Raw genomic sequence first — 12,875 nt, forward strand, 5'->3', positions numbered from 1 at the left:
ATATATGTATATATATCATGATTAATTGATTTCGGACATTCAATTTAAAAATAATAATGACAAACATTCGTTTCACGATCACAATGCGGGTCAAATTCATATAAATATGATTTGTATGTATATAGATATTTATATATGGTTTTTTTGTTTGTTTGCTTGACTCAGATATAACAATGGGGATGCATATTCATTAGATACGCACACATGAACTTAGATACATATCAAAGGCACAGGAATCTATACACACATATGGGTCTGAGGTCTTTTTAAGCAAATATAATCATTATTGTATCAATGGAATCGAATTGAACCGAATGGAAATCGAACTGATTATACAAATGTGAGTGCTATATATTCGTGCTATTCGTTCGCATACGAGTCTAAGTACATTTCGTTTTTAGTATTATCCAATTGAAACAATTGATTTAATTAAATTTACGTTTTCTTTTTCACTATAGAGCGCTCATTTGGTTTTTGAGCTACTTGAAGAATGGATTCTTGGATGCCGAGGATTTCATGGTGCACAAGATTTGACGCTCCAGCTGAAAGTCATAGTCAAGAGTTTTCAACAGCGTTGAGATTTCGGGCAGTGTAGGCAACTGTCAAGTGGAATGGTTAACAATATATTTATTATATATTCATACATAAGCATAGTTTTGTTGACCTACTTCAGTCATAGGCTGGCTGCGCTGCAGCATCGCATGCATGGCAAACGGCACACCCTCCAGCTCTGTGTAGGTGCCAAGTGTGCCAATGCCAAAATAGCCAGAGCGCCCAGTTGTTCCTAAAGTTGGACCTGTTCCTGCGAGAGCTGTTGACGCTGGACGTGGCGGCGCTGGTCTCTGAGGTGAATTGATTTGATAGTGCGCCTGTATCTCCTCATAGTCGTGATGTTCAGTCGTAGCAGGCAACTGCGGCAGCTGGCAATACAGAAAGTAAATTATAATGATTATAAAGATTAAGCTTGACACTATATTACTATTACTATATTACTTCGCCTTCTCTTAACAATAGTCCATTGCAATGTAACAACCGTTGATTACTAATTTAACAAAATCTTGCTGAGGAATCAGCTTTCTGAGGCTAGAGCTAATTAATTTCTAGAATTCCTTACTTTAGCTAAATTGGCTTTTAGGCAATTTAAAGAGTTGGTCTTTAGAGCATTCAGAATCAATCAAAGAAACAATCTAATTTACAAACAATGTTCGCCTTTAACTAATTGCACCTTGAATTCTAGGAAGATCTTTAATCTATTATTACTATAGTATTCTATATCTCTTTGAAGATGACTAGTTCCAACGTCTTTTCTTTGGTATCAGTAAAGCATCTTCTACAGATTTTTGTCAATGGTTCAACACATGCAACCAGAAAGCCAATCCATCTAAAAAACAATCTCTCCTTTCGTTACTGACTTGTGATGTTAAGCTGGATCATAAGAGCATAATGCTATCAATATCAATGCCTTCAAATGTCCGTCAACTCACCGGGCCACGTGCTGTGCGCTGGCCATGCAAATTGAGACGATTCAGCGCCTGCTCCACTTCGCAGCTACTGCCCGGAACAGGCGGGGGCAGACGCACGGGAATGGCACCAGTTTTATAACAGACTAGGACGCCGTTAATGTCGCCGGCCAGCTTGAATCCATCGGGCGCTATTTTTTGCTTGGAGCAGAGTATGACATCAGTAACGGCCTGCACGACGGTGCTCCGTTTGGACAGCTTATAGGCGATTTGACGCTTCCGCCACGCCTTCTGATCGGTGTCCGCGGTGCGAGAGAGCAGCGAAAACTCTTTAGGCGGCGGCACCTTCTCGGCAATGACTCTACAAGTGAATTACATTGATTAGCTTTAAAAGCATGCTCCCTGCCATGACTCAACTATCAGCACTTACTTGAGCGTCTCGACAACGTATTCGGGCAAGCCCTCAGATTTGGATAGGCACAGATAGCGCGTGGTTTGGCGTCCAAAGAGTATATTATTCTCACGCCACAGATCCGCGTCAGCATCCTGATCGTATGTCCGATGTATGGCATTAAAGTTCTTCGGGCAGCTAAAAAAAGAAAATAAAAAGACATAAATTGGATATAATTGAGGCTACGAATTGCTCGCTTGATGGGCCATTAAAGCGAGTCGCCGAGTTCAAGAGTTCAAATTGTGCATTGTTACAGCGATTCGTAGTAGTTCAAAGAACTAGTTCAGATTGCACTTAAAACTGTTTGAGGTCTTGCACAAGGCTAGTCTGATTAGCTAAACGCGCTGCCCATTCCTGAATATCTTAAATAAACCTAACTAGAACTCGAGCAGTCGAATCGTATATGATTCAATTTACATTGAAGTCAACATAGTTGGATCTCGAGAGAAGACTATATATATATATATATATATATATATATATATATATATATATATATATATATATTATATATATTATATATATCTATATATATATATATATATATATTATATATATTATATATATATATATATATTTAGATTGAAATAGAAGAAACTTTTTGCCATTACTCAGAGTAGTATATCATAAAGCCCAGTTCTAATTGGAAAGGTGATTAGTTTTTATTATAAAATAACGAATAATGCTCTAATTGTATCCATTATATTTCCATATTCGTTCGCTTTGTGAAGGGAGTATCTCAGCTTTGTGTCGAACCTAAAGTTTTGAATATAATACGTTTTGATACCCTCAATTCTTAAGGGGCTAAGTATGGGCGTGGCATAGAGTTTGAATGGGGCATATGTACTGATGTCTAACGCGCCCAATTAAAATTATATAGATGTAGCAACGCGCAGTTTTACAGCTATATATTTCTCAGTTTTGGTTCTCAAATAGATACACTACACTTTTGGGCCTTGAACGAGGCAGTCGATCATGTCCGATGGCTACGTGCTTATTTGTTTATATTTCTATTTTGCAGTATTTGACCCATTAAATATACGAATGCAGGTGCTCACTTTTCGTAATATTGGCTTATTAATTGAATGCCTTCACTTACCGCTCAAAGTCCGCGACAATGTGCAGTGAGGTGATTGGCCGATTGTCCGGCAGGAAGCTCATTATGGAATTGAACACATTGGTGGGGCTGGTGGCCTGACCGTTAGACGTTGCTGTTGTTGTTGTTGTTGCGGGTCCAGTCGAGGGCGCGAGCAGTGCCTTGGAGGCGTGGCCTATAGCCAAAGCTGGGCCACTGCTCTGGATGTGCTTGCCGGCCTTGCTCATGTCCAGGCGGCGTCTGTCGATCAAATGTTTAAATCAATCTTGCCGCCAGTTGCCGCTGGTTCGCTCTGAGCTGCAAATACACAAAATAAGCCACTCTCTATTGATAGATCTAAACACACACGCACACAAACATATAAATACATGATTGTCAATGTATGAGTGATGTTGCCAATTCCGACACATTACTCATACGGCCCGTGGCCAACTTCGCTCAAATACTTTTCAATAGCATTTTCAGTTACATATGGGCATTTCCCCAACTCTGATTCATAATTCGATTCGAATCGGACAGCAACAAGCGCTGCACTTTGTTGCTCCCCACTTTGTGACTCTCTTTTTTCACATACCTAATAAGAATAAAAAATAAATAAGTTTTTTCCTTTTTGTTTTGCTTGCGACGAAATTTCTCTTTTACACACACACACACACCCGCACTCCCGGGCGCAATTTTTTCAGCAGAACAAAAACAAACAAATGCGCCATCGGGTTTGAGTGCGCACTTTTGAATACCCTAAACAGACCCGGGCTAGCTACGCAGCTCAACTTTTTTATTGAACATTGTGTGAACCTGTTCCAAGTGCAGATACCTCGCACTTAAGACAATGCTGATTACTTTATTATTATTATTAACGTATTAAGACGTTATTTGTTGCTAAGGTCACATTTGCAATCTATCTTTAAAAAAAGGGTATTTAACCGTCTATACACTGCCTCAAATGTTCCCTCGTTATCATTATCAATTGAATATTTATTAGTAGCGATTCGCTTAGATAAGCAAAGCAGAAGAGGAGCCGGCATATGATCAAGTACTAAATAAACATAATTTGTTTGCTATGCGAATCAGTTGAAATTGTATACCATGTACTCGATAAGCACACACAGACACATAGGCACATACACACGTGTGTGTGTGTGCATGTAATTATAAACAATTATAAATATTGTTTATGTTTATAGCTGTGTGCGGTTTTGCGGGTTTTCCTATAAAAATTAAAAGTTTACATGGTTTTTCCAAGCTTCATTTGCTTAATCATTGTGCATTCATATTTATGTACATTTGTATTAATGTGATCTATCAAAATTTCCCAAATACAATTGACTTTAAAGGCCCTTTCTCTATTCATTCGAAGGTATGCTAATTTATGGTATTTTTTATGGCACATGCTATAGCGTCACCGTGATTCTGAAATCATAAAAAAAAACTTATTTTATCGCATTGATAATGACCGAACAGGAAAGACAAGCTGAATGCATAGATAAGTGTTTATTATTTATAAATATATACATATATACACTAAAGTAGTCGCTGTTGTTGAGAAAAATGATAAACAGTATTAATTAATTACCAACTTTTTGCTCAGAATTGCAAACGGCAAAGGAGTTAATGGGAAATTTGACGAAATTGACAGCAACGCTGCCGGCGTTGACTCACGAACCAAGTAAAAAAAAAGCGGACTAAGAAGCAGCCTCGCATTGTTGTCTCGCGCTCGATCAGCTCCGTTTATTGCATTTGCTGATTAGAGTCAAGAGTCAAGGTGATAATAGAATCGCAGATAATGCAAGAAAGAATAGGAATTACATATGTAGACACACACGTACACGCGCGCATACTATCTCATTCATAGATGAGCTTGGGAATTTTGAGTCATCGCAATGAAAATGAAACACGCAAGAAACAACCTTACAAAAGCCACAGATGAACGCCACAAAGAAGACGCCGCCAAATATCAGTGAAGTGCAAAACAATGAATAACAAACTGCAGTACGTGACAAGGGCTAGAAGCACAGTGTAATACAAGCAGACAAATAGACGGAGACAAAGAGCAAGAACAGCAGCCGTTAACTAACTCTTGCTCGCGCACATATATGAGCATATAGACAAACATATATATTCACGATTACCCGTTCACCCGCTCTCACCCACTTCGGCATACACACGCACTCAAAATTACGGGTTTCGCGTGAATAGAAAAATGTTCGGTCGCGTTTCGCAATTGGAATAACACGAAAATAGAAACGATTTTATTTGGTTGAGAGTTTTTAGTGCCGGCTGTTCCGCAGCACACAAATCAAATGTTTAGGCGTCAATTGCAGGGCACATATTTGAAAATAAAGGCCACAGCAGTCGGCGTCGTTGGCGGCAGCATCAGAAACACACATATATACATACATAGCTGCACATAATTAGCATTCACTGCTGCCGTTCATTCTTACAAGATGGGAAGTGAAGTTTAAATGAATGCATGAAAGCTTTGCATTGCTGCGCGTTGAACAACAAGCAGAGTAGGTGCAGCGGCGCTGTATCAACATCAATTAATAAATAAATGTACAAGCAAATGTGCATTTGTTACGTACCTTTTGCACTGTGCGCCTCAGATGTACGAATGGCATTTAATTGTTTTCTTTATTGTAAGCTAGTCGCTATTTTTAATACACAATTGCACTTTTGTTAGTCGACATAAAACAAACCAAAAAAATACACAAATATTGCTTAGCGCCCGCCGTTCTCACAAACCGTCAGCTGTGGATAATTAAAATCAACTAAGCTCAGTGTGGCCGCATTCTGTTCTCAGCCTATTCCCTGCTAGTTCAATTAGAACTTCGTTAAATCAGTGAACGAACTTGTTCAAGCGTGATTATGAGCTATGTGCTAAAAGAACTGAAAAATAATCAAATATGTTTTTAAATAAGAATTTAGGATTTCTTTTAGCTCTTCATTTCTTCTGAAAAATATTGCTTTATATTTTCTGCTTCATGAATGTATATCATGACAAAATATTTCGCAGTTGCAATGCACTCGTCCGTTTTAAATATATCGATATTAAATGTAATCAGCGTTATGTATGCAAATAAACATATCGTCATATCGATATAATATAAACAATCTCATTTTAACTTGATGCTTCAGACACGAATTTTCACAAACAAACTTCAATTTAATGGAAAAAGCCATGGAAGCCATTGCATTACCAAACATTGATGCCTATAGGCGTTTACTGAACAAGGCGGTGTCCCAGCTGCTGCTGGACAAAGGCGCCGCCCTAGCCAGCAATCAATGCCTCGAAACCCTGACACAAATGATGCAGGCACGTAAGTGTAAATTGTCTCTTTGCTATGTGTGTAATTCTATTTATACAAATATTTAACTTTAAGTGATTGTTGAGATTGGCAATTCGGCACATAATTACTGTGAGCTAGGTGGACGAACCATGCCTACTGTGGGCGATGTCAGTTTGGCGCTAATTAACATGGGCATCAATATTAACAGCTTGGAGCCGTATGTGCGCCGTGGCAGCCATGTGCCGATACCGCTACCATCGCAGCAAACGCAACAGCGTCAGCTGAGTCTGTTGCAAGCAGGCAGCAAGGCAAATCATCCTCATTATGTGCCCAGCCACTTGCCCGCTATGCCCGATCCACATGCCTACATACGGACTCCCACGCACAAGCAGCCGGTCACTGAATACGAGGCTATACGCGAAAAGGCAGCCAGTCAAAAGCGGGACGTGGAGAAGGCTTTGACCAAGTTCCTATGTAAAACAACGGACACAAACAATCTCTTTCCCACTGAGGACAACATGTTTCCATGTACGTAAAGAAAGCTTAATTTAATTCTTTATTTATTTAATATTATCTGAATTTTACAGTAATTTCCTGCAAGCCTGCCTTTCCGGCATATGCAGCTGCCCTGAATCCCACAGATCAAGTATTTGACTTTGAGGAGCTTGAGTATCACTACCTGGTAGCCAATCGCACAGAAGATGTGCCAAGCAAAGGTTTGTCCACTCATATTCAAATAAAAAAAGTGATGTCGAACACTTTTAACATTTTTAGAGGATGGCGAGGAGGGTGACAGCGAAAATGAGGAGCTGGATGGCGACAAGTCCAAGGAGGAGAAGCTCGAACTGGAGATCAAACCCAATTCAACGACAAATAAAGCCATTTTGGAAAACCCGAATATAGACAATCCCTATTTGCGAGCTGCGACGCTGCCGAAGCGTTCCAAGTTGCATGGCGATACTGTTGCGCCACGCGGTATATCAACACGTACTCCGAGTTCAGGCACGCCTGCAACTCGAACGCCTTCCACACTAGAGATAACCAAAACTAGCGTTTAATATGTGCATAGTCATTTTATAGTTTGTTAAAAAAATATAAATATACAAATTTAATCCGTCGATAATTTGTGCCATCGAGTATTATTCGATATGTCTATCGAGATATTTTATGTTATTGTTAAGTGGCAACGCTGCTTTTGAAAACAGCTGTTCATCAGGCCGCATTTTCTAGTTCCAATTTGCATTTGCCTGCTTAGTTTTATCATTATTATTGTTTTTTTTTGTATGATTATTAAGACAAGCAGCTGCTTAATTGTCGTTTTTAAAACAGCTAAAGCGTTTAGCTAGGCGAACCGATTAGAACTGAACGTGATCAACATGAATTTCCTGCGCCAAACATTCAACGTTACGAAACAATTGACGAGCCAAGGTAAGTTCTGAACGTAAACTTAATTGAAACTTATGTTGCGCTATTTGTACATATTTCAGTTGTCGTTTATATGCACACGCCTATGCATATTTGCCTAGGTCTGCAGCCGACAGTCAATTGCTCCTCCTCCCTACCAAGTGACTGCGCATTTTCTCTGTTTATCCAATGATCCTGCCGTCCCTTGTCTGTGTGTGCAAAATGATTTGTATAGACTGTTTGCCCACGATCTCAACTCTTTTTCATGGGCGCGTGGCCGACTTGTTTGTGACTCGCTTCGCCCCCGCCCCCGCCCCCGCCCCGTCGCCGTGCTCGTCCTGCTCCCTCGTTCCCATTCCTGCGGTTAGCCTGTGAATATTTTTATAGGTCTTTTCACATGTGTCCTTAGTTTTTAATAATGCAGCCGGGCAAATGTTTTCGTAGCCTTGTCACGAAGTTTGAAAGACTAGAAAGTAACTATAAATAAATCAAATAGAAAATATTAGATATATCGACAGCAGCTTCGATTTGAGATGTACAATTCTACGATCTAGACCACAATTTCTGTATATATTTAAGATATTCGTAAAGTACAGTTGCTTTTAATATATTGTTGTAGTTTTTAACTTGTTCCCGAAAATAAGGAAATAGATTGATTCTGTGTCCATCAAATGTAAGTTAGCTGGAACTTCAGAAAAATGTTAGACTTGAACTCGATTTGAGTCCAGGCTGAAATTGAAAGTAGGGCTAGGTTTCAGGACATCTTCTGGTCTTGTTTATGTTATCCGTGTTTTTTAATTAAAATTCACACACAAATGCACATAACATGCTGTCAATGGGCATCGACATGGACATAGCACGGCCTAACAATAGGAATTTGCATGACATGCACACAATAAGATGAAAAGGACACACAGGTGCGTCGAGGATCGCGACACATGCGCCCATTGTATGCGATTGTCCAGCGTTATGGTAATTGTTACCTGTGGGTGTATACCTGTGTGGCATTTAATTAAAAACTGTTGTCGTTTTTCGATTTAGTGAATGCAGAGGGCAGTACAGTACAGTAAGCTGGGGCTACATGGGCTCTGGCCAATGGTCACTGAGCAGAGCCAAGAGTACAACAACCCCCGTTTGCCGATCTGCCGATCTGTCACACGCTTTCAATCATAAAAGGCTTGATAGCTGACCCAAAGGCCGCGTCATTTGGCTGCAATTATTATTGGCATACAAGCCAAAAAAAAAAAAAGAAGAAAGAATCCTTGCACATATATATGTGTGTGTGCGTGTGTGTGTGCGCGCAGCATAACAATTATTTTGCGATTTTCACAGAGATTAGCCACAACAAAAGGCCAATGGGCATTGGTAACCAACTGCCCAACTGTCCAACAGTTCGTCTGACCCTTTTTGTCTGTTCGTCTATTCTTTCGTTTGTGTCAAATGTTCTAAGCCTCACATGCTGCAGCTACTATGCGTGCATATATATATATATCTATATAGATATATCTTAATTAGTACAGTTGTGCCGGCATGGACTATAATCAGTTTGTTTTTGTCAATTGTTTGCAGCACTGCAGAGCAACTATGTGTCGGCTGCACTACGTGGCATGGCCTCGTTGAACCAAATGCATCGCAGTGGACCTCACATTAAGACGCGTCCGCCACGCCAGCCGCTGGATGGGAAACCCTTTGCCAAGGGCGTGGTCCTCAAAACGCTGATCAAGAAGCCGAAGAAACCGAATTCGGCCAATCGCAAATGCGCGCTGGTGCGTTTATCCACTGGCAAGGAGATGGTCGCCTATATACCGGGCATTGGACACAATCTGCAGGAGCATAATATTGTTCTATGTCGCGTCGGTCGGCTGCAGGATGTGCCCGGTGTCAAGCTGAAGGCGGTTCGTGGTGTCTACGACCTGGCGCATGTCATCAAGAAGGGTCAATAAATATGCTATGCTACCTATATGTAATTCTTTTCTCTTCTATATATATGTAGCCTTTATAAATAGAGATAGCCAAAACAAATGCACAAATCTTTCAATGGATTGTTTCATGTCTTCTGTATTATTATTTTTTTATGGAAAATTATGCAGCTCAGCCGGCTTAGTGTAAGTAGCCCAACACACAAGCACACACTCTCAACTCTTGTCTTGTCGTAATCTTAAGTCAACAGGCCAAAGGGCAAAGTGCAAAGGGCGGGTCTGGCATTTTTGTTGCTCATTCCAAATAAGTTTTAACGGCATTTTTACGCTTTACGCAGCCAAATCCCTTTTTGAGAAACTCTCTTGTCTCTTGTCTTTACTTTTTAACGGAATTTGCGTACCCAATTTTATGCCAAATAATCGTTAGCTGAAATGGGCGTCAGCCAGCCACGCCACCTTTTCACAGTACTCAGTATCCTTTTAAGGAACATGGCAAATTGAAATAGCCATTGTCCATTACGTTTTGTAATACAATTTACGGCTTCACGTTTTTGTCCAGATGAAAGTTCTGCAATTTTTGTTCAGATCCTTATTATTCAGGTAATCATCAAGTTATAGCTAATGTCAACGATTCCAAGCAACTGATGATTAATATAATTTTTAAAGGTATTAATACTTATATCTGTTAATTATTTTTCGTGCTGTGGGTGATTTTACGTTATTCATTTGCTGCACTGGCAACCCAAATTACGCAAAAAAAATTGCGGTTATAGCATAATTATGAATGCATGACAAGACATTGCGCAACAGTTGTGCAACAAGTTCCACTGCACATCAAGTATGTTACTAGGATGTCTGGTTGCATTAAGTATCTTTATTTTATATCAGATAATAACAAAAAAATGTATGCTGTGTCCGCTTTTGATGTTCTGCCACAATTCGAAATTGTTAACGTTATTAGACTTGCGTAGTTCTGTGACGTTACGTTACTTTAAATCAGATGGCAACCTTAAATCAAAATGCACTTTAAAACAACACATTGTGCAAAAATTGCGTATCGAATATAAACGATCATTATGGCAACTCAGTCAGGTGACAACTGTGAATATAGTTATTACGTTGCGTATTTTTTTATATGTATTTTTTAATATGACATATGCTAATATAACTGTAATGTATGCTGTCATTTATCTCAAGTGCAAATATGTTTGCCATAATAAGAGAACGTAAGCAGCTTAGAAACACGTTACGCAACAGTAGCGTAGCAATGAAAGACAATCAAGATGGCAACCACAATAAAATGGCCATTTTGTGTGTTTTTCTGAGTGCTCACCTTATTTACATTTATATGAATATATATATTTGTGAGTGAGTATGCTTGTGACTGTCTTATGAGTAAAGATAAGTCAAACGCTTAGCTATGTCTGTGGGAAGCTCTGCGCTTGCTGTTGCAACTCTTTTTCAGAGTCCCTGCGGTAAGGCAATTCTCTGTCTCCTTTGTGTCGGCGCCCATCAAAGCAATAGTTAACGGTTAACCGTTAGCCATGTAGACAGTTAAACAAACACACGTCCAGCATTCGTTTTATATCAGCCGCCGGTCCCACGATGACATTTCAGCGTTGACCAGGCGAAAATCCTTTCGGGCGACAGTCGGTCAACAATGGCAGCAGCGTTACCGTTAACCGCTGGCAAAATTTCCTGCCTGATTGAGCCATTATGACGAAGACGTAAACGTAGACCCGAAGACTAAGACGAAGACGAAGACGAAGACGAGTGACAGTTTCTGCTCTTACTGTCGTCTTTTGTTTTAGAGTCGTTCGCTGATTTTATGCTGAGTCAAGTTGGCTAACATGCTGCCAGATCCCTTTGTCCTTATGCGTGCATAATTTTTATCAATAAAAATGCCATTGTGCACACACACACATACACAGTGACTATCTATATAGTATATGTATGGAGAGACAGGCAGATAAGCGCTAATCATCCTGCTGGACACGTTGGCACTTCCGTTGAAATCGCACCGCAACGTGGCATTGTTTTCGATAATAACTGTAAAATTTGACCAAAATGACAAATGATTAGCTGGACAACGGAATATTCACACATCGCACAATAACCTAAGCTAATTGTTTGTATTTCAAGCTTATCTTTAAATAAAATAATTTAAGAAAATTGCAGATAATTTTAATGGAAACTTTTTTATGTTCCAATTCGGGAATTATAAAATATATATGTATTCATATGTAGAGGAAGTCAGAGGTGAACTACGGCGAAAGTTCTGAAACTTTGGAAAACATAGGCGCATATTATACATAATTTTTTAAGATCAGTGAATACCCCATACTTGTATAGCCTTATTGATATTTGCAACTCTTCTAAAGATATATACATATAATTATCTGTGTATACAGTTGTGTTCATAAAAATAGTAGTGCGACTGAGCACTCAATGTTGGACAACACAATTTAGTAATAATCTTAAAAATAATTTGATTAATTTATTCTATTATTAATTAAGATGTTTTTCGCTTAACACTATTTTGCTGTAAGCACATCAGATCTTGAGAAAGGAAAATATACAAAATTTAGTAAAATAAAAAATAAATTTCATAAAAATAGTAGAGGCTACTATATATGTACATATATGTATGAGTGTCGGTATATATATATGTAAGGTTATATATATATATATATATAGTCTCCAGCTTCAATACTAAATGCTATGAGTAATGCCCAATCAGCTCATATGAAGAGAAGGTAAGCCAAGAACCCACTGGACCAACGTTGCCTCAATGATTGATGGAACTATTCAGTCCGCATATTGCAATAATCTTGACTATATATTTTCGGATGCATGTTTCAGCAAACCAACATACTCTATGCACCTCAACTTCTACTACATCCATTGATTTTCTTACTTAAAGATAAGAGATCCTAAACAAACCCTTTCCAAGCGATTTAGCTATACTTTAAGCTAGATATCTTCCATAAAATTGGATTGAATCAAAAAAGTTTGTCGAATAACTAAAGGGGTAGTCTTACATATCCTTAGAACTGTTTTATGGGCAAGTCGACTGAACCTTCGAGAAACTTTAATTGCGGTCGTCGTGGTGGACCTTCACTAAAGGGGCTAGCGACAAAGGATTCGTTTGGCTGTGGGCGGTGAGGCAGATTGTCAAACAGTTTTGTTTAATTTTTGACACGTGTGCCGGACTTTGGGGTTGATTGGTTGCATGAATGTGAACATAAAATTGCAACC

General features: G+C 39.2%; 3 protein-coding genes across 3 annotated transcripts; 2 read left to right on the plus strand and 1 right to left on the minus strand.

The window, feature by feature from the left end:
• Nucleotides 1-43: 43 nt before the first annotated feature.
• On the minus strand, nt 44-5,778 carry LOC111604028 (multivesicular body subunit 12A). Its single transcript, XM_023321884.2, has 6 exons — nt 5,590-5,778; nt 3,011-3,304; nt 1,891-2,049; nt 1,485-1,821; nt 669-920; nt 44-599 (listed from the first exon to the last, which is right to left on the minus strand). Exons 2-6 carry the CDS (start codon nt 3,232-3,234, stop codon nt 480-482), a joined length of 1,092 nt encoding a protein of 363 aa, XP_023177652.2. The 5' UTR covers nt 3,235-3,304; nt 5,590-5,778; the 3' UTR covers nt 44-479.
• Nucleotides 5,779-6,098: 320 nt separating this feature from the next.
• Nucleotides 6,099-7,394, plus strand: LOC111604030 (transcription initiation factor TFIID subunit 8). Its single transcript, XM_023321886.2, has 4 exons — nt 6,099-6,324; nt 6,388-6,822; nt 6,882-7,010; nt 7,069-7,394. The coding sequence occupies exons 1-4, from the start codon at nt 6,174-6,176 to the stop codon at nt 7,350-7,352; spliced, it is 999 nt and encodes a 332-aa protein (XP_023177654.2). The 5' UTR covers nt 6,099-6,173; the 3' UTR covers nt 7,353-7,394.
• A 90-nt stretch (nt 7,395-7,484) lies between these two features.
• On the plus strand, nt 7,485-9,717 carry LOC111604031 (40S ribosomal protein S12, mitochondrial). Its single transcript, XM_023321888.2, has 2 exons — nt 7,485-7,722; nt 9,268-9,717. The coding sequence occupies exons 1-2, from the start codon at nt 7,671-7,673 to the stop codon at nt 9,639-9,641; spliced, it is 426 nt and encodes a 141-aa protein (XP_023177656.1). The 5' UTR covers nt 7,485-7,670; the 3' UTR covers nt 9,642-9,717.
• Nucleotides 9,718-12,875: the final 3,158 nt, after the last annotated feature.

Source organism: Drosophila hydei, unplaced genomic scaffold, assembly GCF_003285905.1.
Source record: "Drosophila hydei strain 15085-1641.00,03,60 unplaced genomic scaffold, DhydRS2 tig00000361-arrow-arrow-pilon, whole genome shotgun sequence".
Taxonomy (NCBI): Eukaryota; Metazoa; Arthropoda; class Insecta; order Diptera; family Drosophilidae; genus Drosophila; species Drosophila hydei.